The following is a 26,354-nucleotide window of genomic DNA, read 5'->3' as shown; positions in this document are numbered from 1 at the left end:
CTGGTGCTTATTGAGTATGTATGTGTGCGTGTGCAGTCATCATTAAGATTTACCTTCAGGTTGGGCCTCCTGTGGTCAACATGAGGGGCTGGTCCTTGTGAGAAAGGTTGTACCATACATTATTCTGACCACAGCACCTGGATCAGTTTAAAAACATGACAGAGAAAGGGTCAGGTAAAGAAAAGTAAGGAGCATGTCAGTTAGTTTAATTTCAGTCTTCAATGGCCCAGCACAGTGTTTTTAGAAAATAAGTTAAGGTGAAATGATTTTATGGCTTCCTGATTGCTGTTGTAGTATTATTGAGATCCTGATAACTATCCAAGCACTTGAGCTCATGGCAAATGAATAACTTCCACCTTCACTACCAACTCCTGATCCAAAGATTGACAGCTGGGGGCTGTGGGGTGCACAATGAATAATTTGTGGGCAGAAAGAGCTGCAGGCAGGCGGAAAATTCTGAGACAAAAGTAATAAAATGGTGAAGTCAACAACTTCATGAACTATTTATCTTTCTGGAACCGATATGTCCTCCTTCAGACTCTTGCTGTACTGTTCCACTTCAGCGACAGCCACCTCACTTGTCAAAGCCCACAGCAGTCCAAGCTTTATTGAAACTTTGATTCAGTTTCCCAAGTTGTCACTTTCTAGGGACTGTGGCAATAAAGGAAACGGGTTATTGGGGAAAAGAGCAAAGGAAAAAAAAAAAACTTTACTAGCACAGGGAAAAGAGGAAAAGGCAAAGAGACCCCACACTATAGCGTGGTTTGAGGTTGGAGGAAGCACAAAAGTTGACAGTGATCAATAACATTAATATGGACTGCTGCAGAGTGTAGACAGTCTACTTCAGGCCGAGTAACTATCTGCCATTGAGAAAGTTAGTAGTGACAGATTAAAGGTACTGTGTGATATTCAGCTCTGCAAAAATTTCTGTCCACTTGCAGTTTGCCAAGAGAGTCAGAGATCCCACTTATCAATTGCGGGCTTAAGGTTATATTCATTTGTACAAACAAAATATTTCAAGCGGTGACGTACCAAAAAAAAAGGGATTTCTAGGGACGGCCATAGAAATCCCTTCAAAGTAGCCCAGTCTGTCATTGATACTGGGGCACTTATTTGTGCAAACAAATAAGCCATTTGAGAACATTGTCATTTTGAGGTCCAGGGTGCACAGATTAACAATGAATTAATTGTACAGTTTTCTGACATTTTATGGACCAAACAACCAATGAGAGAAATCAAAACCTGATAGATTAATCAATAATAAAAATAATGGGTGTGTTGCACAGCAGCCATTTTGACACACATACATGGAACTCAGCCTTCATTAATTTGATAAATTACTACACCAGTGAGTTTCGTTCAAACTGTGCAAAGGGCACATTGTTAGTTGTTGCACTAATAACAAACACATATTAGTAAATTGTTATAATTACTAGCTCATGGCAAAAATGACAATAGTATAAGTGAATTACTCTCTAGATGTGACAAGCAAAGTGTTTAAAACAAAATACATAACTTTTTTTCCTGGCAAATTTTCAGTTTGAGGTGATATTTAACCAGCAGCAAATTACTGAGCAGCACACCATAAAAACAGTTGCATTTCATCGTATCTGTGCCAGAACCTTCACTTTTTTTCAGATCACTGAGACTTGTGACAGCAGCAGAAGAACAGAAGACATGATGACTTGATGTGTCCCAGTAAACCTTGTTAGTCAGCAAGCACACATAATAACCAGGCAAAGGTACTGAATAACATGCCATTAATTATACTTCAGCCAGGCGTGGGGAGGCTCAATATAACTGCTATGAAAATGCATCGCAGTGCATAGAAAAGCAGATCAACGGTTTATATGAACGCACAAATTTGACAGAGCCATAATAAATATGTCTGGTTACAATTGCGGTTAAGCTATCTGACACCTGTTTCTCTGTGGACAAACTACCTGACACTGAATTTTAAAGGCTTTTATGGTAAAGGTCTGTCATCTAATGATGGTTTTCAAAATAAAAAACTGCGAGCACTGGAAAAATAATGAAAATCCATTGGAAAAATAATGAAAATCCTCACAGCTATGTTTAAGAGACCTAATGTGGACTTCTGTATAAAGAAAGTTCTCTAAAAGTTCTGAATAAGAATGGAAAAGTTGTGTTCAGCACATTGATATCTACTGGATATCAGAAATTTTACAGTACAGAGATGTAATAACAAACACATTTTTCCATAACGTCTGGGCAAGACTGACTAGGTTGTGTTCAGCACATCTATAACTACTACAATACTGCAAACCAGACATTTTTACTGTACTTTTGCAGAACTTCAAATTAAATGTCCCATTGCTCAAAGTCGGATGTTGATGTGATTACAAATCAGCTGTATTATTATTATTATTATTATTTTACCTGTAAAAGCCTTTGTAATGAGGGCGTTCAAATTCAGTGTCAGATAGTTTGACCACGGAGGATTAGCTAACCACCGTTCGGTTACACCTGTGCACCTTCTGCTCTGCGTCAACAAACTGAAACATATTTTACATATTACCTTCTGTATCTACTACGTCAGGGGACTAGAGTTACTATGAAACAGCATTATCTATTTTTCAATGTTTTCGTGTCATAACGGCTATTCGTGTCATAACGGCTAATTTTTGTATTCGCCACCCACACAATATATTTCTCCCAATACTATGTAAACTTGACTTCATATCGCCACAAATATGTACTAATACTATATAAGTATCATTACTGTGTTTTCGGTATGTATAATGTATGAAATATCGCCGTTTTACCTTAACTGAGCACTTAATTATCAACACCAGGTGCGACGTAATCCCATCCATGCGTAATCCTCCAGCGCTCAATCCGCCATGTTGCAATTGTACAGCAGCCCTGAAGGGACAAAATGTATGGGCTCCGTAAAAGTCAAACACTGGCTACAGAGTGGTTTTGTATACATATTTTTCGACATATTGTATTTTTGTGTGTGTTTTAATTTTATCTGAGAAGCCATTTGGTTTTATCTGAACTGTCACTAAAAGTCACTTCATCCACCACACAGCACAGAACATTTCATTGAGTCCAAATGTGTAAAAATAGCTTGAATAAAATTTTAATTAGCAATCACTTAGCTCAACTCGCAGGCTTAAAATACACACACACACAAAATAGATATCATTTCACCTTGTGTGGCCCTGCTGCACCAGTTTTCTGACTAAACTATGATTATATAAATGAAGACATGCGTCATTTTTGTCTGTGACCACAGAGTTGTATCTGACACCGGTTAACCATGTCAGAACAGTATTATTATTGTTGTTGTAGTTTTTGGCTGCCTGTGTAAACCACTTGTTTCAGACAGGCAATGTTAATGTTGTCATATTTGCCCTGGTTTACCCTTTTTATATTTGTGTATTATTCTTTCTGCAAAGCTCCACATTCTTGAATACTCATAGACTCAAATTATAAATGTACAAAGACATACAAAATGAACTAGGCTTGTTTTAATAAGCTAATTAACTGCTGAGTTATCAGCAGTCTCAGGGAGCATATACCAGCCTTTCTGAAAGCCCAATGTAAACACTTGTTCGTTTAATTTATGTCTGAAGGCCATTCTGTTATTTAAATAGAAAAGTGCATCTTCATTAAAAATCAAGCCAAATGTATCACATCTCTCTTTTTCTTCTCTTCCCCTTGTACCTTAGCATACACACATTGTTTTCATTTTATATCATACATAGGTAAAATATATAAAAAATGACAAACGTAACATAGACCACACAGCAAGTGCAAAACTCTGCTGGTTTCCATGTGTCGTGTGCTAGTTTCTTACTTTTGCAAAGCTGTAAAAAGATCAAGGTGAAAGCTGCAGAGCCCCTGGAGCATCCCTATCAGTAAGATGACCCCCATATGAACACAGCCAGCCACTTTCATGATTCCCTCTAAAGGCACCTTGCTGTACTTGGGATGACGCTGCCTTTAATGCTCTTTTGCTGTATCACACTCTTGGCAGCCACTCTGATTGTCCAACACTTGAACCGACCTGAGACAGCGAAGTCGAACAGAGAAGTTTATGGTCCAGCTTCTCCATAATCTTTCATTTAGAAATAAACCAAACATAAAAAATTAAACATTTAATTCCCTTGACTTTTTTTAAACCATAGAAGCTGAGGAGGATATAATTACCTGTACAAAAATATTGCTGCCTGCTATTGTCAAAGACAGACAGACACAGAAAAACATCCTTCCAACATGAACTCACATAAACAAAAAGTGCATAAAAAGTATAGTTTCCACTGTATGTTTTAGATTTTGTGCACACTGAGAGGGAATTTTATTAAATAAAAACCTGTCATGACCAACGTGCAACACAAACAATTCTACAGACAACAAAAGATATTTTATTGGTGAAAGGCTCCTTTTTTAAAAAAAAACCAAACACATTGGTACATAGTTGAATACACTATACAGCTGCTCCACATTTCTGAGAAGTACAGTAGCTTCATTATATTTTCCTTGTCGGATCGTGTCTGGCTTCCTGTGAGCGGATGTGAACATGCATTTGTTTGTCGGGGCTCTGCACCAAACGCGGTGTGAAGGTGAGTCAGTGGGAAGCTGGTGTTGGAATGAGCAGGAGTGATGCACTCACAGCAGACAGCCTTGGATCCATCATCAGCCTGTCTGAATTGATATCCCGGACTTACACAGTGTAGGGTAGGCCAGAAGTATAATGCAGCTTACAAGTCTCTGCCGCACAAGAGGCCACACCAGAGAGGTCACTGTGGTAGCTTAAGTCACACACAAGCAGCCCATGAACACATGCACACTGTTGCCGAGCAGACCTGTGCAGAGGGCTAAATTAGGAACAAAGCTACAGTGTAACACACAGCTGTGTGTCTAGACTCTCGGCACTATAACGGGGCGGGTGTGGCACACATTTGGATTTCACCTTCACTGCACCACTTCTTTTTGTAATTTGTTCCACATCTAGGACAAAATCCATTAGGTGTGTAGACTCATGGAAAACCAGCAACAATTGAAAAATATCCCAGTATAAAACACGGAAGCTACCAAACCACTGACATGGGTTCAATAGGTACAGTGCAGATTTTCTTTTTTTAAATGAACTCATTCAGATACAGTATTTCATTTCTCATTCTATTCATTGGCAGAAATTGAAGGAACAAATTTTACCTTTCTCTTCATGTAAACCTTGGGTGGATCTTGAAAAAGTTGGTGACGCACGTTCGAGGCACTCTGTGAGTGTGTCACTTCCAAAATAAAATAACTGATGCATGAACACTTGAGGCTCAATGTCAACAAAATTAGTTCAGGGTTAAAAAAAGAAATGTGGTCAAGAAAGATGTAGTTAGATATTAACATGCAATATGGGGATAGGTAAATTGGGCACTCTAACTGTCCAGGGTGTACCTCGCCTATCGCGGAAAAAGGGTAACAAAAAAAACCTCAAAAAGAAGTATCTTTATACAATTCCAAAAGTGACAACTGCCATTCATTCCGCAACATATTCATCCATCATGGTGCTAAATAAAACAAACCAAGTACACAAGTTACAATTGGTACCTGTTTGAACTCCTCATCCTAAAAATGAAGTTGTTACACTTAAGTCAAGCAATGTCAGACATGTTTATTTAAAACGACACGACAGGATCATTGATCCCTCAAATCCGTTTCAAGAGATTCAAAGGTTCTCTGTCCTCTCTGTGTTGTTGACACACATTGTGACTCATTATGGCTATTAGCATCAAGCTGGCTCATCAATAAGCACTTGGCTGACCCATCAGTCTTCCTCAGATCCAGCCCAGGAGACCCCGCCTTAGCTGGCAGCGACCGCATGGGCATCCCACACAAATTGCCCGGGTGTTTGTCTGACTGTGAATATTCAAGTGTCACTGTAAGGCTGTGTTTGTTAAAGTTCTTCGTTGACGCTGCTGTGTCATGTCACTTTTGCTTGTCAGCATGTTAGTGTTTGTCATTTAGTTTTGTGTTGACTTGTACACTAAGCCCTTGAATGAGAGTGAGTGTGGTCAAGGAATCAAGTCAATCAAATCTGTTGTTTTCCATGTAACAGTCATCGTCTTACACAATATTTCCATTTAAGTAGGTGTCATTGTTTATGACTGTGTCAGAGTTGGGAGTATGGCAGTGGCAGCATCAGTCAGTGCGAGCCTATGCAGTGTCAATGTATGACAGCAAGACATAGTCTGATGAAACTGTACCAGAGGGAATGGCAACGTCTTGACTATGAAACCAGCGTGTGAGTGCAAGAGAGTAAGAGACACAACATAGAATGTGTATAAAAATGGAAGTAATCGTGTGGTTGTAAAATGTAGCCTCAAAATTCCCCACAGCAGTGTCAAAAGAGTAAATTCACAGATGTCACATGGAACTAGCAATCGAGACCATTACTTCTTCAAGACAATTTTTCCATAGACTTCTGTTCAAACACAGTTCCTTTTGCAAACAGCATAGTCCCTCCATTGGCTAACTGATACTTCCGTCTTACTTCCCAGGCCTCACTTTTCAACCACAACCCTACGTCCATATTTATATGCAGACTATGAAACAGAGCAGAAAGTGAAGGGCCAGAGGCTGGAGGGCACTACAGTTCATCATGGAGAGCTTCTCCCTCTGCGTGGTCCAGGGCTCCCATCAGCAACAAGGCACCGGTGGCGTTGTCTCGAACAAAGATGATGAACGGGTGATCTGCATAGAACATCTTGGGCTTTTCTATGTTCTCCTCCTCTAGATCTGCTTCTTCTTTCCCAGCTTGAGGAGCCAGCTCCAGGGACGCCCAGTGGAGGACACCACTGAGATGAAGCTTACCTTTGCTTCCGCCAGACACGCCAGAGAAGTCGGCCACCTTCTGGTCCCAGGCATCAGTCAAGCCCAGAGCGAGCAACTGTTTCTGGAATTAGAAAACACAAGAGTAAAGGAATTTAAGGTTCTGCCTTAAGGTCTTCTACATGGAGAAGTCCAGCAAGTGAATGTAAAAAAGGAATTGCTAAAAAATTGATCAATTATGCAGGCGAAGAGAGCAATGATGCTGTGAGCCGTACACTGCCCCTACCGAACCTCTCCACAGGATTAATGTAAACATAAGCATTTTCAGGACAGTCAGTCAGTCGTGAGTTTTGCTTGGGGAATTTTTCACCATGATGTTTATTTACTTTCTATCTCAAGAATTCGAGATGGGAAGGAGCCTGACAGATGCCCTTGTTGCGAGCTGGCAGAACAAAGTGGGCGACAGGCAGAGAGGAGACGGAAGGAGGAAGCAGAGGATGAATAATTTAAGAGTGATGCCCCATGACCTCAGCACCCCCTTTGTTTTGCCAGGTATGAATTCCACAGAAAGGCGTCATCATGACAGGTAGTTTATCCTGCAATGGCAGAGGGCCACTCACAGTGACAGGCATCTTCGAGGGCCAGATGAGAGCATCCGTGGGTATGAGTGTGGACTTGTGTGTGGATATGCGGAAGGCGATGGCTAAAAGAAAAGTAACAGAGACAGACGAGTGGGTGCACTGTATTGTTTTTAGCTGTAGCATTGTTTCAAGTTTAGCTGATTAAAGGCTTTAGTAGGAAATATTCCTAGTGGCTGACAAAAGACAAAAATAAATCATTTTGAGGATTGTCTGCCTGTAAATGTAATTGCTCTGCAGGTGTTGCATCACAGAGTTTGACTTCTCTTTTTATTCTTATAATACGGCTTAGTTTCCATGAAAAATAGCCATCTTTGTCAGAAATTTGGAACGTACAATTATTGAGAAAGGAAAGGTTTATTTTAGCCAGCAGTGATCATCCTGGGAGGAAATTGTTCCTCTCAGGTTGGACATACAGGCAAAGTGCAATATATGCAAGTTTTCTTTTGTTCCAAGTGCAATTAATGCACTTAGTCAATCAGCCAAATCCTGTATCATTATGCTTATTTGTTTATTTATTTATTGTTGCTGATATTTCGTTGGACGTTTTTAAAAACAAACACAATATTTTGTGTCCTTTTAACCACTGCTGCAAACCAAATCCCCCTCATTAAGGGAGAATAGAGGTCTGAACTGAACTGAAATATCTGCTCCTCTGCTTAATATTTGAGATGTGCATGCAAAAGGAAGTTAACTTGGATCATGTTAACTTAAACCTACACAAGTGGATGTATGAACCGGCATCCGCCACTCCCATTCTTGTATTTTAACGCAAAGCTCCCATTACACGGAAACACACACGCCACCTCCTGTCTAATGCACTTCTGTTGTCCTCATCCATTATTCCCCCACTCTTTCTTATTTTTTCCACCCGCGACCACTACATCACTGTCTTCTTCTGCTGCACTGCCACCCGCCTGGCATCCCCATCCTTCATCAGCCCAACATGCCTCTATTTTATCCCACGCTGTTTCTCTCTCTCTGCTCCTAACGCAGTCTTTTCCCTCCTTCCACATCCGTCTCGTTCTTTGACAGGCCAACGCGCCTTTGTATCCATTGCTCTCTCAACTTGGTGTTCCTTTCAGGTTTTTGTTTTTTTTGCTCCTCGTCTGTAGGAGAAACAAAAACAAACTTAAACTGGTGGACTCCTCAAATGTGTGTAAGAGAAAAAAAGCAGCTCTTACTGTACTTCTATGTAACTAACACTCCGTCACCAGTATTCTTAAAGACACCAAGTGCCAACCCCGGATGACCTGCCCCTTCTGTAATATTGTATGCTTGTCAAGGCAAAAGCGCCTGGTTTATTTTATTTTTTTCAAGCTATAAAGTCTTTAAAAATTAAGAGACCCTGTGGCAGCGAGCTGGGAAACAGGCCAGGAGTGTTAGAGGAGCCCAGGAAAGACTCAGACACTGCAGAGGTGTGGCACTGCATTATACAGAAAGAAGAACCTCTGGGAGATGCTCTTTGGCTGCCCTTTCTCTCTGAAACACCACATGAATCTTAGATGGAACAGCACTGGGCCGACTTTGCTGATGCCTCACGTACAGCATCAATGAGCTATTTGTCTGTGAGTGAGAGCCACAGGCATTGTCAGCTGGTGGTTTCCTCATGCATGTGTGTGTGTGTGTGTGTGTGTGTGTGTAGCTTACTTGGCCTACAGCAGTGCAATCCAAGCAGGCCTGAGGTAGGATGGCATCAAGCCTGAGGCGTGCATCCCACTGCATCACATTATTTCAGCCTGATAGTTGAGCCCACTAAGTAGCTTGTCGGCTGGTACCTGTGGGAGTTTTCAGGGGAAGGTTGTGGCAGCTTTGTCACAGGTCTGTCAGTGAGGAGTCATTGAGGCAGAAGGAAGAAAGGGAAGAAGGACAGGGTACCCCCCTGGGGCTCTCCCAAACAAAATTCATCTTTGAGGTCATATTGGCAAAATGAATGAATAATAATGCTTAATTGGTATGGATTTAATGTAATTCTCAAATACGTTCACCAGCCAACCTTATTAGCAAATATCTAAAGAGTAACTCAATGTATTCAGGTAGAAATGTTAAAGATGACTTGCTCAGAATCAGAATGGAAAGAAATGTGATTTCAGCTAGAAATGGAGCGTGTCAGGAGCAACCATTTCTATGCTGGTGGTGGTGGTGAGCAAAGGAGAAAATATCAATATTCTACAATGACAGAGAAGCAACAGAACCTAAAATCACCACTTGTATCTAGTCAATCACGTCCAACCTAACGTAGCAAAAGACCGAACCAGGTGCCACTTTATTAGGTGACCTGTGCACCTGTGAATTAAGTGGCTGGTTGGTAGATTATATATACTGTATATGAAATATAAACTAAGTTTGGGAGTATTTTTGTTTGAACTGTGAGAGCAGAAAATAAAAAATGTGATAAAACTGAGTGCAAAACCAATCTGTCCACTGATATGAGCGCAATACCCCATGTGAATCCTGAAAAGAAAGAAAGACAGCAAAAGAAAGAAGGATAGAAAGAAAGAAAGAAATTTCATGAATGAGTTTGGTGAGAGTGATACTTCAATTTGTGCTGCTCAAATCAGGACAAACCCAACATCTGTAATAAAGTAAGAGAAAACAAATATCTCCTTTTCTTCACTGCACTAGGGCAGACCTACAACCCCAAATTATTCTTCTGAGCAGCATTAAACAACTACAGACATGTTCTTCCTAATTCAACACTGCCCTGAACATTGTGTGTGGGTGGTTTCGAGCATGCAGTATGTGGCACAAGCATCATCACAGCTCCATTTCAAGGACCTATTCAACACTGGCATTAAAAAAGCCTCTATTTTACTCTCTCACCATCAGCTCTCAAGGCTTCAAAGCCTCGCCGTCTCTTTATTGAGTCTCATCAGCAATACTTCTATTGGTTTCTTATTTATATGGGCTTTTACCACTTTCACACAGTCAGTACACTCATTTACTTGTTTATTTTTATTTTTTAATTCCACAAGGACATCTTTGCTACAAATGAAAACAAGGGAAAAAAAAAAGCCGTAGCTTTCAGAGAGATATTTAACTAATGACCATGAAAAACATTTGATGAATACATATAATGCAGGCCCGTAGTAGCTGTGTTAAAACAGCCACCTCTCGACACTGTATACTGCCGAGTATGCTCTTGTAAATATTTGATGGCCTTTTGACCTCATTAGCCATGATTGAGTGAGCTCTACGGTGCACACTCATACATCTTAGTCACCAAGTGGAGATAGGGCCCGAATGACGCTCAAGCTCAGCCATTAGTGTGTTTATATGTGGGGCCTGGTCAGCACTGGGTCAGAGAGAGAGGGAAAAGGGGTGAGGGGGGGGACGCAGCGAGGGAGGTTTACTCAGTAATCTCTGGACCAAGCTTGTAAAGAGGGTTCTTCATCTCTGCCTACAGACTACAACACTGTCTGCCCTTCAGCAGAGGAGAATACCACGAAAATGGAATCAGACAGAAAGGAAAAAGGCACAACTCTCAGCTATTTATAGTCCTTGGTGACACTTTCCATCTTGTCCCCAAGCAATCATTGACCCCCCTCGTCCTCCTCCACCTCTCCAGTTCCACCTCCACTCGCCTGCCGAATGTCACTCCTATTTAGGTCACCAGAACCATGGCAGTGCCACTGAGTGATGCTGTATTAGAGTCAGATGTTAGGCCTACAAAAGGAATTAGATCCCTGGGACTGATGACAGAGAGGACAGAAGTGAAGGAGGGAATAGGTGCTTTTAGATGTGGCAATTTAGCACAATGTGACTCAGAATGCATGAATGTATTATTCTCATTTGCTACAGTTAGAGGGAGCAAGACCTTAAGTTGAAACACACACACACACACCCATTTGTATCGTTGATGTAATGCATTCTCTCGCACTTCACCCTATAGTTAACCATCAGGCACAAAACGGGTCCTCACATCAATAGAAGAACCAACATACACACACTCTACTATGATCCTCTGTTTGTCCAGATGCTGTCCTCTAGTCCCAGGAGTCCACGGTTGGCCCAAGCACTGACAGAAAGTGTGGTAAACAGTATTTACGCCCAGTAATGAGCAGTTATTTGCCTGATGCAATTGGAAAAATCATTGTCAGAGAAAGAAAATGTCTGGCTGTCAGTGGCCAGAGGGGTCGGTCAGGGTTTGTTCAGGGCTTAAGCTCTTTCACAGTGGTTCCTCAAACGCACTTCTTTTTCTCGAGAGAGCAAAGGGAGGAGCACAGCGCATGACAGGTCGGCGACTCAGACGCCAAAACATTGAAGTGTTTATCCATAATTACGTTAAATAATGAGAGCAGCATAAGGCTTCTTTTAGTTATTTACTGAATAGCTTTTCCTTTTGTCTTTCAGAATCTCTTGCAGAGACAAAAGCGCTTGTGCAACAGTATGTTTTTCCTTTAACTGGCAAAGTCATGGCCATGTCAAAAGCAGTTGTTCCAAGCCTTAGTTCTAGATTACAGCCTTTTCCCCAGAGTGTCCTGACAATGTTTATGTCAAAAGTTTGTTGCTCGCCAAGTAACATGGCAGTACATCACTACAGAGAGGCTTTGTTAAACTAGAAAGACGCAAAGTGGATTTCATCAGTCCATGATGAGGTTACGATGTACATCTAAAGAGGACATGCTAATATGTTCCAGTCAGCGTAGCATGCCCCAGGGAAATGGGTTTTTCTGGCATGGCCTCTGAATCTGTCAAGCTCAACTAACCCATCTTTCTCTCTCTCTTTCTCTTACTATGTCTTTCTTATTCATCCACAACCGCTGCGCCGCCAAATATTATACCTCTCTAATTGTAAGTCCGTGTTCAGACTGTACACGGGGTCTATTTCCAACAGAAGAGGATTCTAACTGCAGTGATTCCCCTTCAAGTTGTGGGAAACCAAGGTGACAATGCATCTGAATTCTGAAAATGTTCAACATATTATAATAATACGAAGGTTGTGTGAGTCAACCACATCAAACAGAGACGGGATTAAAACAAAAAGATGACACAAACAAGCACAAAGACACTCTCCACAGTCAACTTACAACAGTAAAGTCAAGTTTATACACAGTCTGCGAAAACAACCGATCAAAGCCAAATTAGCAACGCATCACTTCTGCATGTTCATTAGGTCTGTGTCCTTCAAATGAGTAACAATGACTGATTTTTGATCATCGAATGCTATCTTTACTATCATCATGTTCACCACAGCCTCCTCAACATTATGGTTTCAGAATCTCTCGTGTTCTTCCTCTCTCTTTAGCAAAGAGAAGAGTACAACAGCGTTTTCTCATTATTTTTTTTTAAGCCTGATTTAAACGGCAAACATTGCACTGAGGGGGTGATCAGCCGTCGCTCCACAACCTGAATTCTGGAGAACGTTCAAGGTCTGTAAGCTCTTTGAAAGATGTGTGACCTGTGCTAAAGGTCACACACTACTGAGAGAAGAACCTCTGCTCACTAACGCCACTGTCACATGATCACAATGTCTAATCTATTAATCATCAATACATTTATGAACCAGAAGCATTGGTGTGGAGATCAAGAAGTCTATGAAAAAGCCGGCTTGACAAAAACCCAACATGAATAATTTCTTCAAAAACATAATCTCCTTGTCGGAAATATTAAAACATATTCATGGAACCTTTAGATTCTCTGTGATTCAACTGCAAAAGAAAACATTTGACCTGTGGTAAAGTCAGTAGCACAAGAGGAAAACTCTGTTTTCGACATCACATCAGAGGAACATTCTCAAAGACAAGGAGACATGTGATTTGTGCAACTTGTCTGTGCCCTGGCCCCTTCGCTACAGACCCTGTGGCCTGGTCAAGTACGTGCTCTACCGCCAGCCTGACAACTCTCTAATCTCCCAGTCAGCAGCCTATAGTTTGGCCTGCGTGAACCTTAGCAACCCCCATGCGCTCACATTAGCATCAGCAGCGACTAAACCTGCCGCCTGCCTGCTGCTCCACCTATGCTCCATCCACAGCTATGTGTTTTTATTTCAAAAATATTCTTCCTCCATACCTAGATGCCTAAAACATCACACTACATGATCATTCAAGTTACACTGGACATACCCACGCCACAGCATGATCAAATGTAGAATATATGTTGTGTTCAGCTGGTGCCATGTATCTTTTTCGCAAAAAAGATTTTTGGAGAGTAATGAAACATGACAAATCGGGGAAGGATATGTCATAACTGAGAAGACCCAATTAAGCGGAGTTTACACCACAGGATTTTTAAAATGTGCACTCCACAACTCTTGTCTTGTGAGTGGGAGTCTTGCCACTGTTGTGAGTTGACGATACACGACTTATTGGCGACGGTGAGATCACACAGTACACGTTCGTTTCACCAGGAGCCCCCGACTAGTACATCTATTCCCAAAATAACATTTGGACATGAAACCTGGCTTAATTTTCAACTTGAATTCCTGTTTCTGCTGCAGCCGCATGGTCATGCTCACTGAGTGGCTAAAGTTGGCCGGAGCTGTTGCAGTCAGGCTTGATTTCAAGCAGGTCAAAAAAATCAGAGCAGAGTCTGAAACACGGCAGCAAGCCTCTTTAATGGTGTTTTTGAATAGTCCACAGATGCAACAGGTGACTTCTAATCCTTATCTGCAAGCTGGAACAGACCCAAAAAAACTTCAACACTCGCTCTGTGTTGTGTATTTTACAGAAAGAGAAAGAAACACACTAAAGCTGTGGATCTGGTGATATTAAATCCTTTAAAGGGAATAAAGGAAAAGGGTGTCACGTTTCTCGTCAATCACAGCATCTCTCCATGCATTTGCACTCACTGAGGTGGGACCCAGAAGTGCAGCAATTAAAAAAAACTCCCTGGGGAACAAGGTACGCTAAGGGGAACTATTAACAAGTGGAACTCATTTCGGGGATGTTCATGAATACAAAATCACTCTTAAATCTTAAATAAAGGAAGAAATAAGTATATCTAAAAATGATAAATTTGTAAAATATGAAGTAGCCTAAAGAAGACACGTCTGATTATCTGTGTGATAAACCGGGAATTTTCAAAAGGAAAAAAAGCCAGTAGCCTTTTCCAGAAGTCTCTGTTTTAAGTAGGTAAGGGACACAGATGTAAACGTAACAAAAGTCATGCATGTTCAAACAGGAGCAGAGACAGCTGAGACCATAGCTGAGCTCTGGCATGATGTTCGAGTATGTTGTGTGTGTGTGTGTGTGTGTGTGTGTGTGGGGGGGGGGGGGGGTCAAAATCTAGCTACATTTCATGGTCATCCTCAGGACTCTTTTATCCTTTTAGCAGCCAGGGTGTGCTTAAAAAGTCTGAGACTGTGAGTGCAGGAAATCCATCATCTCAAGGCAGGCAGGAGAGGAGTGTGAAGGCATGACATTTGAACTCACCTGAGTCTGAGTCTGCAATGAGCCGGAAAGAGTAAGTCAGGCCACTGCTACATTGACAAAAAGCAGTAAAGAGCCACAGGAGGAAGACGACAGAAACATAAGCACAAAAGAGAAGTCACAGGTGAGGAATTTATGGAGGAAGACAAAGAGGTGGAAGAAAGGACAAGCAAGAAACACAAGACAACATGGAAGCAGAGGAGCAACACATAAGGACAGAGAGAGAGAGAGAGAGAGAGAGGAGGAGACGGAATCAAAAGAGGGGAGACACATGAATGGAGGAAAAAAATAACTCTTCATGGCAAAGAAAAGATAAGCCAAATGTATGTCACTGAGAAGAAGAGGCCAAGGTAGAATAAAAGAACAGAGAAGAAGAAGAAGAAGAAGAAGAAGAACCAAAGAGGAGGATGTGGGTGACAAAGAATAAATATGAGAGTGATGTATGCATTTTTGGAGGTATGAAAAATTGTATCAGTGTGTGGTAACAGGAAATGAATAAGAGGGAGAGAACAAAGTCAAGTATAACTATGGCTGTATGTAAGGATCAAGCCTGTCACACTGCACCGCAGCATTACAAAAACTGCATGACCCCAGTTCACGGTGCTGAGCATATTATGTAGGCAACATGGCTCTGAAGCCTGACACATGCAAGAGGATTTTCAAATCTGACTTGATTTCTTTGAAAAAATGTGGGAGACCACAGACACAACAAAGTTTGTAACCAATTTTCAATGTTTTAATCCTGAGAAGGCACAGACTAGACGATCCAGGGAAGACGCAAGAACACACACTCAAGCGATTTCACGGAGGAGATTGCAGGGATTTGGGATCTCACAGAAACGTGCAAGATTTAACGTGACTTCAGAATATAAGCAGACATGGAGGGGGACTGTTAGCATCAGAAATGCAAGAAAAAAAGCTGTGGATGATTTGAAATCAGGATAAATTCTGATTTGCTGTGGATGATTTGAAATCAGGATAAATTCTGATGCATCTGATGATGTTGAAATCACACTGTTAACCCATCACAGTACAGGATTATTTGGCCAGATAATCTGTTAAAACCAGCCTCAAATCGGAAGGCACCCACGATTGTGTGAAGGGCCATATCGGGACTGAAATCTGGTCAATTATCCTCTTGTGTGGGGCCAGCTTAACTAAAAAGAATAAAGCCACATTGCTCACTCACAAACACCTGCAAAATTCCTCAGAAAGTAAATACAACAACTGCCCCCTGACCTTAAAACTAAGTTTACCATAAACTATGTTTGTCAGCCAAGGCATTTGGAGAAGCACGTGGGAGCTGCAATATGCTCGACTAGTATGCACATCATAGGAGAAGCAAATGAGAGTGCAGCCACAAACTAAGACATGAACCTAAAATGAACCAGTATCACAGACGGATTAAAGAAAGCTACTGAAGCCTCTCGGATCTTCCTTAATGAGATTATCAATCAGGTGAGGAATTTGATGTCAGCCAAATTTTTCAAAAACACTGCCTGCCTTTGTGCACAGGAATACCATAATACATCAGCCTGAAATAGACTAAATAATTCATGCGAACAAGAGCATTAAAATGCTTTTTAAACAAAGAACTAGAGTGAATCACGGAGCAACAGACTACAAACAGCCCTGTCAGGGTCAACTGCTAATAATTAAGAGCAATTTACCACCATGCTTGAATTAAAAATTAATATATATTAGACTCATATGACATTATAAATCACAAGCTTACTGGTAAAAGAGTTATAGCATTTTCTTGACACAGATGGTACATAAAAACAATCATTAAAGCGATAAAACATTGCATGTCAGTTGCAAACTCAAAAAGTCATGTTATGTATATACTATATTAGAATGTACTGCTGTTTTTCAGATCTGTGTGTGCTGCATGTTTCAGCTGTTCAAACTCGGTGGCACTAACCTGCAGACTGAGCTTGCTGCTAATGTTTGCTCGGGGCAGCGAGATGGCCACACTGGTCGTGTTGGTCTTCTCCAGCCACTTGGACAGCAGATCCAGGGTCAGCAGCTTGTCCAGCCGAGCCAGATTCTCCACGTGGAAGGGCAGCAGGAACACCACGCTGGCCTTGCCTCCCCACAGAGGCGCCTCCAGAACCTGCACCATGTTTTCTATGTCCTCATAGTGACGGTACAAACCTGGAGGAGACGAGAGAAGGAGGCACTGATGGGGAAGAAGGGGAGCCTTTTTTTTCTGCCTTTAGCAGATGCCACCCTTGGTTCTCACCTGCCTGGTCTTAGAAAGACATCCATTCAAACATAATGTGATTGAATCTGTGGACAAAATGAGGGTCACACACAGAGTGTATACATACAAATGTCTGTGTTTGACACAGGGAGTTCTGAGACGCCACCTGCAACCAGGGACCTATTGGACTGTACCATCTGTACATATGTGCTGTGGTTTGTCATGTATTTTCTTCTGAATGGTAAGAACGTTTACAAAAATGACATCATGTTGTGTTGAAGATCTGAAACTAGTGATTGAGACCATTAAGTCTTCCGAAAAATATTTACTGATGTTATAATTCAAGTGAAAATGCTCCCTTTTCTCCTACTTCCTATGCTTCCCAAGAAGACTTTGTCCACTTTTATGTAGTCTATGGGACAACGGAGAATCTTTTTCATGAATTACAAAAGACATTACAATATAACATTACAAACAGAAAAATCATGGCTGTTAGTGCTGGCAGAGCAGAAATTCTTTCTGCCTTGTTGTTGCTTTAATACATAAAATATGAAAAGCTTGCTGAATAAATGATGAGATTCACAATAATAAATAGAAGGGAGGCAGTTTGGACCTCACAGATGTTCACGCTGTTCAAAAGTATAATTCAGTTTCGCTGCATTTAATTGTTGGCAGAGGTTGAGACAGTGTTTTTACCTGCTCTGTACATCATCAATACTTTGGTGTATTTCTTCCCCAGGAAGGTTCGCCGGTCTACGCTGTCATCGCTGAACTCTCTCTCCCACAGGCCTGAACAAACACACAGCCATGGACAGACACTTTAAACGCAGAGCAGTCAACACTGAGAAGATGTAGGTAAACGCTAAATATTGGACACGGGTGAAAAGGTTAAACAAGGCCAAACAAGTTGAGGAAAACACATACAGACCTCACACACGGTGACTAATGTGACACTCCACATAAATCATCAATATTAAGTGCCAATTAAAACTGTCCACCTCTTCTCAACACTGTGGAGTGCTTTACTGAGCCAGTTATGAGGTCCTTCAGGCGGCAGCGTCCTTTTCAGTGTTCACCCCATCCCATTTGGCCCTGCTAACCCCCTGACAGCTGTCAATTTAGGAGCGGGTGTGAGCAGTGGAATTACCGCCGTAATAGCCTCACAACACATCGTCAAACCTGCCGGAACACTGAATAGAGCGGGGCACGGTGGACGGAGCGAGGAGGTCGACAGATTATGACTTGTACTTACTGTATGTCACTCTTTATGAATGACACCGAGGTCCCGGCGAGGGCTGGAACTAATTATGATTTTATTGATCCATCGCTTTCAAAAGATCACCGCAATCACGACACAATGCTGTGGTGTAAGGAGGGCAAAAGAATTCTAATGCCTCATTTATCCAGGTGAAAGTCTAGAGACCAATTTGTGTGGCTTTATTATTGAATACCTGCACTGGACAAAGTGTGCAGAGGTTTCTTTTTCCCCCACCTCCATGTTATTAATTACTGATTCATCTGTAAATGACAGAACAACAAAACAAAAATACCCATTGCAAGTTCCAGGAGTCCAAGACAACACCTTCTAAATTATTGTTTTGTCACAACACAATTAAAATACTCAGCTTATAACATGATAAAGCAGAAAATTCCCCTCATTTGACAGCAAATCTGTTGCTTGATGAATTATTAAAAAAATATACTCCAGATTAAACATTGTAAAGATTAAAAAAAAAGAATCAAAATCACCATCCAGTTAGTATATTCAACATCTTACTTTGATGACTAATGTCATTAGTTGTGCAGGTGTTAAGACATAAAGCAAAGGACAGGGAAGACACAATTTAGACCAGTAAAAGCAAAAAATAAGAAAATGAGGGATGATTTAAGTTATTGCAAATTCCCCCTGAGGGGAAAAAAATCTATGTCTAACAAATGACAGGGTGACAGATGCAGCAAGATGTTGTCAAGACACATCAAAAATCAGAAAAGTCCCATGGCGGTACAGTATGATGCACTGTGTGGAAAACTGAAGTGTCTGTATAACAGGTTCTAGGACAAGATGGTGGAGACACGTTACTGCATAAACAAACACTCAGTGGCACTAAAGACAAGGTCATTGGATCGCTAAGGTCAAAGCTTGAAAAAAAACTGCAGGAATCCTCACTCATTCAATGTGTAAGGCTTTATCCTCGACGTAAATGTTGGGAGAAAAAAAAAAAATTGGTTATTTTCTAAAGTTCTTTAGTCAACATCTTGCGCAGACATGTTTCTACAGCAGCCTGAGTGGAGAAGGCCAGCTTTGAAGCCAAAACTCACTGTGCAAACAAAGAAGAAAGTCATCTTCTTTGGTATGCAGAGGCCACTGTAGTTCCTTGCTTGAGATTTGTATAATTCTTACACACTGGACCTTACAGTCATTTCCTGGGGGTCGACTAACAGTTTCAGCACGAACGCTTGCTCTCCCAAAAACCAGCCAGCTTTGTTTGAACCCCCGGCCAATCAAAAAGCCAAAGCACAATGACATGTGCTTCTGCCTCCCTGGCATGCCAGCACAAGTCACAGACATTCGCTTCGCTTCCTGTAACATCAGCGGGAGAAACGTGATAGTGCTGGAATTTCTGCTGAGGGCTACCCAAAGTGGCAGCCGTGTCGTTGAAATGTTGTCACGATGCGTGAACGCTTTCTGTGTAAATGCTGTGAAATGGTATCAAGCAGGGGCGGAGTTGATGACCTCACCACTGGGCTGCACAGCACATTCACGAGGTCTCCGGTTGCAGATGTTTGCGGACCAGGCGGGCCAGCTTTGAGTTTCCTGTGAATTGTGGTCTTTTATTGGACACTTGGAAACCAGAATCTATCACTGTCCGTCCAACAATAAACCAAGAAACAGCTGCACAGTGAAGAAATCCCATCAGTCAAAGATTGACCGATTCATACTGTAAACTTCAGCCAGGAGAATCAATGAAAGCGTCTCGCTCCGTCTCCTCCGCGTCTGATCACAATTAGTTCTAATTGTACACAAGCTATTATTAGAGGTTAGATAAATATGAAGGGACTTGTTCTCTCTCATGTCTTCTGTTCTTCTTCTAGTTGTTGTGTTATCTCGAGTAAATTTGTCTCTCGACTGTTTTTGTTTTCTTGATTCACAATCTATTTCTCTTCTTGCGTCTCCAGTGTTTGTTTGTCTAAAACAGGAACAAAGCCTGAATTAATTAACTAGTGTGGACTGGAACTCCCATGGAAGGCTTTTTACATCCCTCCACTCCATCTGTCAATCTCTTTCATTCTCTCAGCAGGCCACGCTCTCTTTCTTTACTTTTCTTCGTTGTCAGTCTTTACTTTTTCCCAATTTTCTCTCCTCTGCTTCTCTTTGTCCCCTTCCCACCCAGGAATCTCCCCTTATGCTGTTCTGCCTCTGCAGTCCTCTTTGCTTTTACCATCTCTCTGCTATAAACATGTTTCACTACTAATTGCCCCTGACCTTCCCTTTCTCTGGATGCTGTGTTAAACCCAAAGAAGGAGGGACAGCAAAGAGCTTTGAATAATTAACCAGAGGAAAGAAAAATGAAACAAACAAAAAACACAGGCAAAGGAAGGAAGGAAATTCCAGCACCATCTCCGAAACCACCACATTATGTTACATTATCACAAGCTATGAAACGCCTAAGGAGCCTGAAATCAAAGACAAATATAAAATAAGTTAAAACATACCAGAGGCGGCTATTAGAAGCAAGAGAAAAACTATCTACGACTTTCAAATTATGAATCAAAACTAAAGGAATCCAATTTTCCCTAATCTAATTTGTGTGCTGCAGTCTCCTGTATAATCTAATTTGTATACTTCTTCCACAAAATTACTGCACTGAGCAACGAGGGTCGGATCACAGAAAAACTCATTTTGTAATGAAGTCAGAACATCAAACAAAGAAAATTAATTAAATTGCTTATCAATGTATAGTCTGTCCGGGAATATTACTTTCAAAAAGGGTTGTGTATCTGTTGGCAACCTGTTTTCACATCTGCAGCCTTGCCTTCTTTGCACCTCATAAAACAAAAAAAAAACAAAAAAAAAAGGAAACAGGGAGTGGAGGCAGACGGACACAGATAAGGATGTGAACAGGAGACAAAAAGGACACAAGTGCCACAAAAAAGAGACAGAAGCACATACTGTACTCAACACAGCCTCATCTTTTCAGGCGACTGCAAACAAAACAATGACTCTTCAACGTCAACGGCCACACTTGTGTTTTCTATGCTTTGAGAAAGTAAGAGTATGAAAACCAAAAATATGGTCCATGAAATGTCAGAAAACATGATGACATCATCAAATGTCTTGTTTCGTCTACAAACCAAAATTCATCGGTTGTGATGATTTCTTTGTTTTATGGAACAAAGAAAACCAGGAAATAATTTACATTTAAGAAGCTGAAAAATCCGAGAGCTTGTCATAAAAAAAACTCATAGATTACAGATGAGATTAATTAAATGTATGTACTGTAGCTGAAGGTAAAGATGAGCCAACGCCGTTAATTAATAGCAAGCTCAATTAACTTTAAGCTTCGTAACAAAAACTAAAAATTAAAAGCCTTTCTACTTGTTTGTTTTATGCCCTCTTAAAGACCACCTGTAGAGTTTTCAATGACTCATCACAAGCTAAAAGCCAATTGCAGAGATACTGACAATGTTTCACAGTCTAATTAAAGCAAAACAAGCCCCATTATAAACTTTGAATGGAGTTTAGATGGATACGTTTTTTGGGACGCGAGTGTTGAATCACAGATGGAGCTTCCGAACCGACTGAATTCACATGCAAACATTGACTGGTTTTCACCCCTGCTGCCTGTCACAAAGAACAGATCTGAGCCAAGCTGTGCTGCCGCAGACTTGGAGCGTTCCGAGCACAGATGTTAGGCATGACAGTGAGGAAGAGAGTCTGGACACTTGTTACTCAATTATTTAAGATGACACATCACCCCCCAATGGAAGATGAATAAGCTCTCAGTGATAGACCCCAGAATCATCTTTTATCTGCTGTGTCCACCAGCTGGAGTCCAGCACGTGCACGCACACACAGACACACAGACATGCACGCCGCCGCACACAGGTGGGAATGCTGGCACACACCAGTGTACTGGGCAAACTGGCACATAGACTCTCTGTGCAGCCTGAGCACTATATTGTACATGCGCACACCATATTAATATTCTAAGACATCTAACTCAGAGCAGTAAACAACTCCAGTGCAGAGATATTGCATAATTCCAAATGACTCCACAATTACAAAGCACATCAGTCTATTTCAGCATGACTTAGTGCAGCCAAGCTGCTCTGTTGTGGTTCTACTTCCAACCTGGCAGGACGCTGCATCTGCACAATAATGAAATATTCAGTTGACTATATAATTCCTTTCATTTGTCACAGCCAGTTTTGACTGTTTTGACACACACTAGACAAAATTGTGTTCTCAATTTGTTTTCTCTGCCAAAGACATATTCTGTCAACTGCCTTGGAATAATTTGTCCATAAATTGATTAGAAAGTAACTATCAACTATAGGAATTATTTCAGATTACAGAAGGAAACTTGTTATTTGTTGTACTTGAATATAGGCTACAGATATTAGAGGTAGCTGATATTTGGCTTTTTTAAATTGATTGGTCAATTACTTTGGCAAAGTGTATTTTTACAATTTATACATTTCATGTATTTTATATTTTTTCGTTTACACATTATTCAGTTTCAACTTTGTGTTCCATTTGTTATTATAAACCCTTTATATTTGATTAGATTTTACCCCCAAACAGTCAACCTCTAATATAAACCATAACAACTTTAAAGGATAAATCTGGAAACTTTCTGGCACTGTGACACAAAACCCCCATATGATTGTATTAAAACAATAATTATATATTATCTTGTTACAACTTAGTTACTATTACCAAAACAATGTCATTATTTCTATGGATCAAATATAGTATGAAGAGTATAAACAACTCCACTTGTGTATCTGCTCTGCACTGTCTCTGCTTACCTTTAAAACATAGAGCATTTGCCAGTATCAAGGCTCCAGTGTTGACCTGTAGTTCTGCCTCCAAAGGAGCTGCCTCCAGTCCACCAAGCGAGTCTTTGGCCCAGTCATGAAGCTGCTTCAGGTCAGCCTTGGAGCCTCCTTTCCCCAGTGGCTGATGCTGCAGCCTGAACTTGGCCTTATTGTCCTTCACAAATGCCTGGCTGACCGGAGGGGCTTGCTTGGAGAACACAGCGGAGGATGTGTGCATGTGAAAGGTGGTCGCATTGGCTTCGATGAAGCTCTTCAACGCAGTGGAGAGAAGCTCCCCAGTCTGTGCACTGGCCTTGGACGGGGAAGGATTTTTGAGGAGGTCTTGGAACTGGCTGCCGGTGGTGCCTGCAGCACCTGCACCCAGCGCTCCAAGTGAGGAGGCAACAAGCAGAGGTGAAAACAGGGTGTTTACAGAGCTGGAGTCAGAGCGTAGGGCCTGGTACAGGCGCAGGCCAAGAGCCCAGGTGGGGTCATCAACAGGAGGAGGAGGAGGGTTGGGAGGAGGAATGGCTGAGGATAAACTGCCCTGTACCAGGAGGACTGGCAGAGAAATGAGGAAGCACACAGGAAACCTGGACACCATGGCAAATCTAGGGAAAACACAGGATGAGGAGTGACATTTTTATCATTTTAAGATCAGTCAAAACATTTGAACTAGTTATTGGGTTTAATGTTGCGGCTGATGATTATAGTCTTACGAAAAATATAACATTTGAAAATAAATGTTCTGCATTTTTAACAGTCAATATTTTACAGGAATTAAAAAAATACAATAAATTCATGGCATTGTTTATTTCCATATTTCATAGTCACAAACATATTTTCCTTTGAACGTGACAGATGGACTGCTCTGAGTATTTCTGAAACTGCTGATCTACTGGGACCATGCCACAGAGAAGGTTTTGAAAAAGAGAAAATATGAAGTGAATAGCAGTTAGGGAGTAAGATAAAAATGGAAAATAAATAATATATTATATTCAACTTTTATCAAATTGTTCTTAATGTACAGTACAGCAACATTAGACCACACTGGCGCCACTTTATTATATGTCCTGTGTACTTAATAAAGTGGCCAATGAGAGTACATTTAATGCCACAATGGAACAGATATTATGCCACAGCTGAAAAAGCCCAGACTAAACTGCTCGATAGAGTTGTTTCCGTGCGTGTTTAGCAGGGTAACAGCCCCCTCAATGTCACTGCCCTGTTCGTGTTTGAAATGAAGTCATATAAACACATCCACAGGCTTTTCCCTTCCCTGTCTGCTGTAAAAACGCCTCCTTCTCCTACAGTGCCACACCACTAATCTTGATTAGTAAATTCCTCCCATACTTGGCAAAGTGGTTATTATCTCCCCCGCTGATGTGTGACAATTAACTTCGGTGAAGTTTTGTGCTGAAAAAAGTGGATTCGAAGGGAGGGGGAAACCGGGTGCTGTTTCTACTCGCGTTAGAAAAAAAGCGGAAAAAAATGAATCATGTTTTTTTTTTTTTTCTTCGAGGCGCTGACAGTCGTGAGTGGAAACATCTGTCCGCGTGCTGCTCAGCTCCACGCGCTGCTGGTGCAGATGTTTTTCCTCCGCGACGGGAGAAGAAAGAAGGAAAAGATGTTCAAATTTACCGTTTATTAACTCAAGTGTATCACTCCGCTGCTGACGCCGCCGCCGTCGCCGCTGTCCTGTCCTGTCCTGGTAGCTCCTGCTCCAGAGGAAGTAGGGCTGGGACCACGGGGGCTCAGACGTGGCAGCGCACGGAGGAAGTTCACCGGCGGACACGTTTCTCTCTCTTCCGTAACTTCCTTCGCTACTATAGACAGTTTGTCTATAAACGGACATTATGCAAATATTAGCCACGCGCCCTCATCACTATTTAACATACAAGATATACTCCTATGGGAAACCTATTTTCACAGCAGGGTGGTGAAAAGCAAACTGTACAGTGCTTTTCTTGAGCTTTTATTCATGTAAGAAGTCGGAATAATGAATATCAACATGCAAATATTGTATTTCTTGGTGTGTTTTATGCTCATTTTTGTGTGTGTCTTGTGTTGCAATCTGTTTTTTTTTTTTTATTGCACCAATAATCAGAATAATCAATCAAGATTTTCTATTCTATTGGCTAATTTACACCTGTTGTGTCTAGCCAGGTTGCTGCACAGCATAGACTGTGTTCGAGGTAAAGGACATCATTTCTAACAAGACACATACATACATAAAACCTTTATATGTACTTACGAAATCATTGATTTACATCATTAAGTAAAAGACAATAAAAGCAATAACAGCAGGGACAAGGCTCCTAAAAAAAGAACAACAATTTGAAAGATCTAAATGACCAGAATGTAAAAGAAAATATATTCAAATACAATCACATTAAACAGTTGCAGCCAGATGTTGTAAGGTTAAAGATCGTATCACATATAAAATATGTGATGCATTAAGACCGGGAAACTAGGAAATAGGCATCATAAGTTCCGACGAGACCAAAATGTAAACGTGACCTTGCCAAAAAGCTTGAGTTAAAGTGTCCATTTTATTGCACACAGATGATGACGATTTATATTTATTTACAGACTCAAGGTCCTGAGATAAAAAAAAACAAAAAACATACACACAAATGATACAAACCTACACACAACACCATACACACATAAAATGACACACACAATGTCGGTCCAAAATAAGCTGTTCCAGTATTTCCAAAAGATGGAGGAGTATCGTGTGTCACTTTGCATCGGGTCAGTCAAGGGCATTATTCTGTAATTCAATTCTTTGACTCAGTTAACCTACACATAAATGTACACTTACAGTTCAGAGTATAGCCTGAAAGGTGGGAACATTGGAAGTCGCAAACATGTGACCCACACTTGCCCCACCCTGGATGCTCAGATCAGACCTTGATCATTATATGCCACCTTAATCTTATTCATCTTTGCTTTGCTATAGCTACACCACACTAGTATGTCTTCCATACAACGAGGAAACATTCGAGTTCTCCTGATAATGAGCCTCCTTGTTCTTGCTCAGTATAAGCTGCAGTTCCCTGATCCTCTCAAGCGGGGTCACTGATGTTCTTCTCATCATCGCCTTCACTCAGTGACCCTGTGAGACATGGCAGCATGAGGGACAGGTGCTCCCACACCTGACAGGCAGCGCTCACACTGACGCACATACAATGTACACCACAGAGTCTGCACACTGAGAGCTGTTCCTCTTTTCTGCACGACGATTTATTCTTAAATCTCTTAAATGTATCTTGTAATGATAAATAGGATAGGGAG

The 26,354-nt window shown here is 41.2% G+C and overlaps 1 protein-coding gene and 1 long non-coding RNA gene across 9 annotated transcripts in view; both read right to left on the bottom strand.

The window, feature by feature from the left end:
- LOC131455775 (uncharacterized) overlaps positions 1-2,880 on the bottom strand; it is a 128,132-nt gene extending 125,252 nt beyond the window's left edge. For all 5 annotated transcript variants that reach the window (XR_009239836.1, XR_009239838.1, XR_009239837.1 and 2 more), the window contains exons 1-2: positions 2,787-2,880; positions 54-137 (exon numbers count right to left, since the gene is read on the bottom strand). This is a non-coding gene — a long non-coding RNA (uncharacterized LOC131455775). The remainder of the gene's footprint in view (positions 1-53; positions 138-2,786) is intronic.
- A 2,257-nt stretch (positions 2,881-5,137) lies between these two features.
- serpinh2 (serine (or cysteine) peptidase inhibitor, clade H, member 2) lies at positions 5,138-24,849 on the bottom strand. Of its 4 annotated transcripts, none has more exons than XR_009239945.1 (6): positions 24,696-24,849; positions 23,046-23,665; positions 17,709-17,801; positions 16,731-16,963; positions 9,087-9,890; positions 6,828-6,922 (listed from the first exon to the last, which is right to left on the bottom strand). XR_009239945.1 is itself a non-coding variant. In XM_058625498.1 (5 exons), the coding sequence occupies exons 2-5, from the start codon at positions 23,656-23,658 to the stop codon at positions 6,617-6,619; spliced, it is 1,245 nt and encodes a 414-aa protein (XP_058481481.1). In that variant the 5' UTR covers positions 23,659-23,665; positions 24,696-24,843; the 3' UTR covers positions 5,138-6,616. The 4 variants fall into 4 exon arrangements, 2 of the variants coding, with proteins under 2 accessions (XP_058481481.1, XP_058481482.1); XR_009239946.1 differs by lacking the exon at positions 6,828-6,922 and adding an exon at positions 8,482-8,545; XM_058625498.1 differs by lacking the exon at positions 9,087-9,890 and having other exon boundaries at positions 5,138-6,922; positions 24,696-24,843.
- Between the last annotated feature and the right edge of the window lie 1,505 nt (positions 24,850-26,354).

This window comes from Solea solea, chromosome 3 (genome assembly GCF_958295425.1).
Source record: "Solea solea chromosome 3, fSolSol10.1, whole genome shotgun sequence".
Classification (NCBI taxonomy): domain Eukaryota; kingdom Metazoa; phylum Chordata; class Actinopteri; order Pleuronectiformes; family Soleidae; genus Solea; species Solea solea.
Note: the sequence above shows the minus strand (reverse complement) of the source record. Positions and strands in the feature narration are given on the sequence as shown.

Excerpts from the sequence above, each read along its gene's own strand:
- serpinh2 (XM_058625498.1), bottom strand. The coding sequence starts at position 23,658 with ATGGTGTCCAGGTTTCCTGTGTGCTTCCTCATTTCTCTGCCAGTCCTC. Across the intron at positions 17,802-23,045 it reads AAATGCTCTATGTTTTAAAG|GCCTGTGGGAGAGAGAGTTC; the intron begins GTAAGCAGAGAC and ends GTGTTTGTTCAG. Across the intron at positions 6,923-16,730 it reads GCAGCAAGCTCAGTCTGCAG|AAACAGTTGCTCGCTCTGGG; the intron begins GTTAGTGCCACC and ends TTCTAATTCCAG.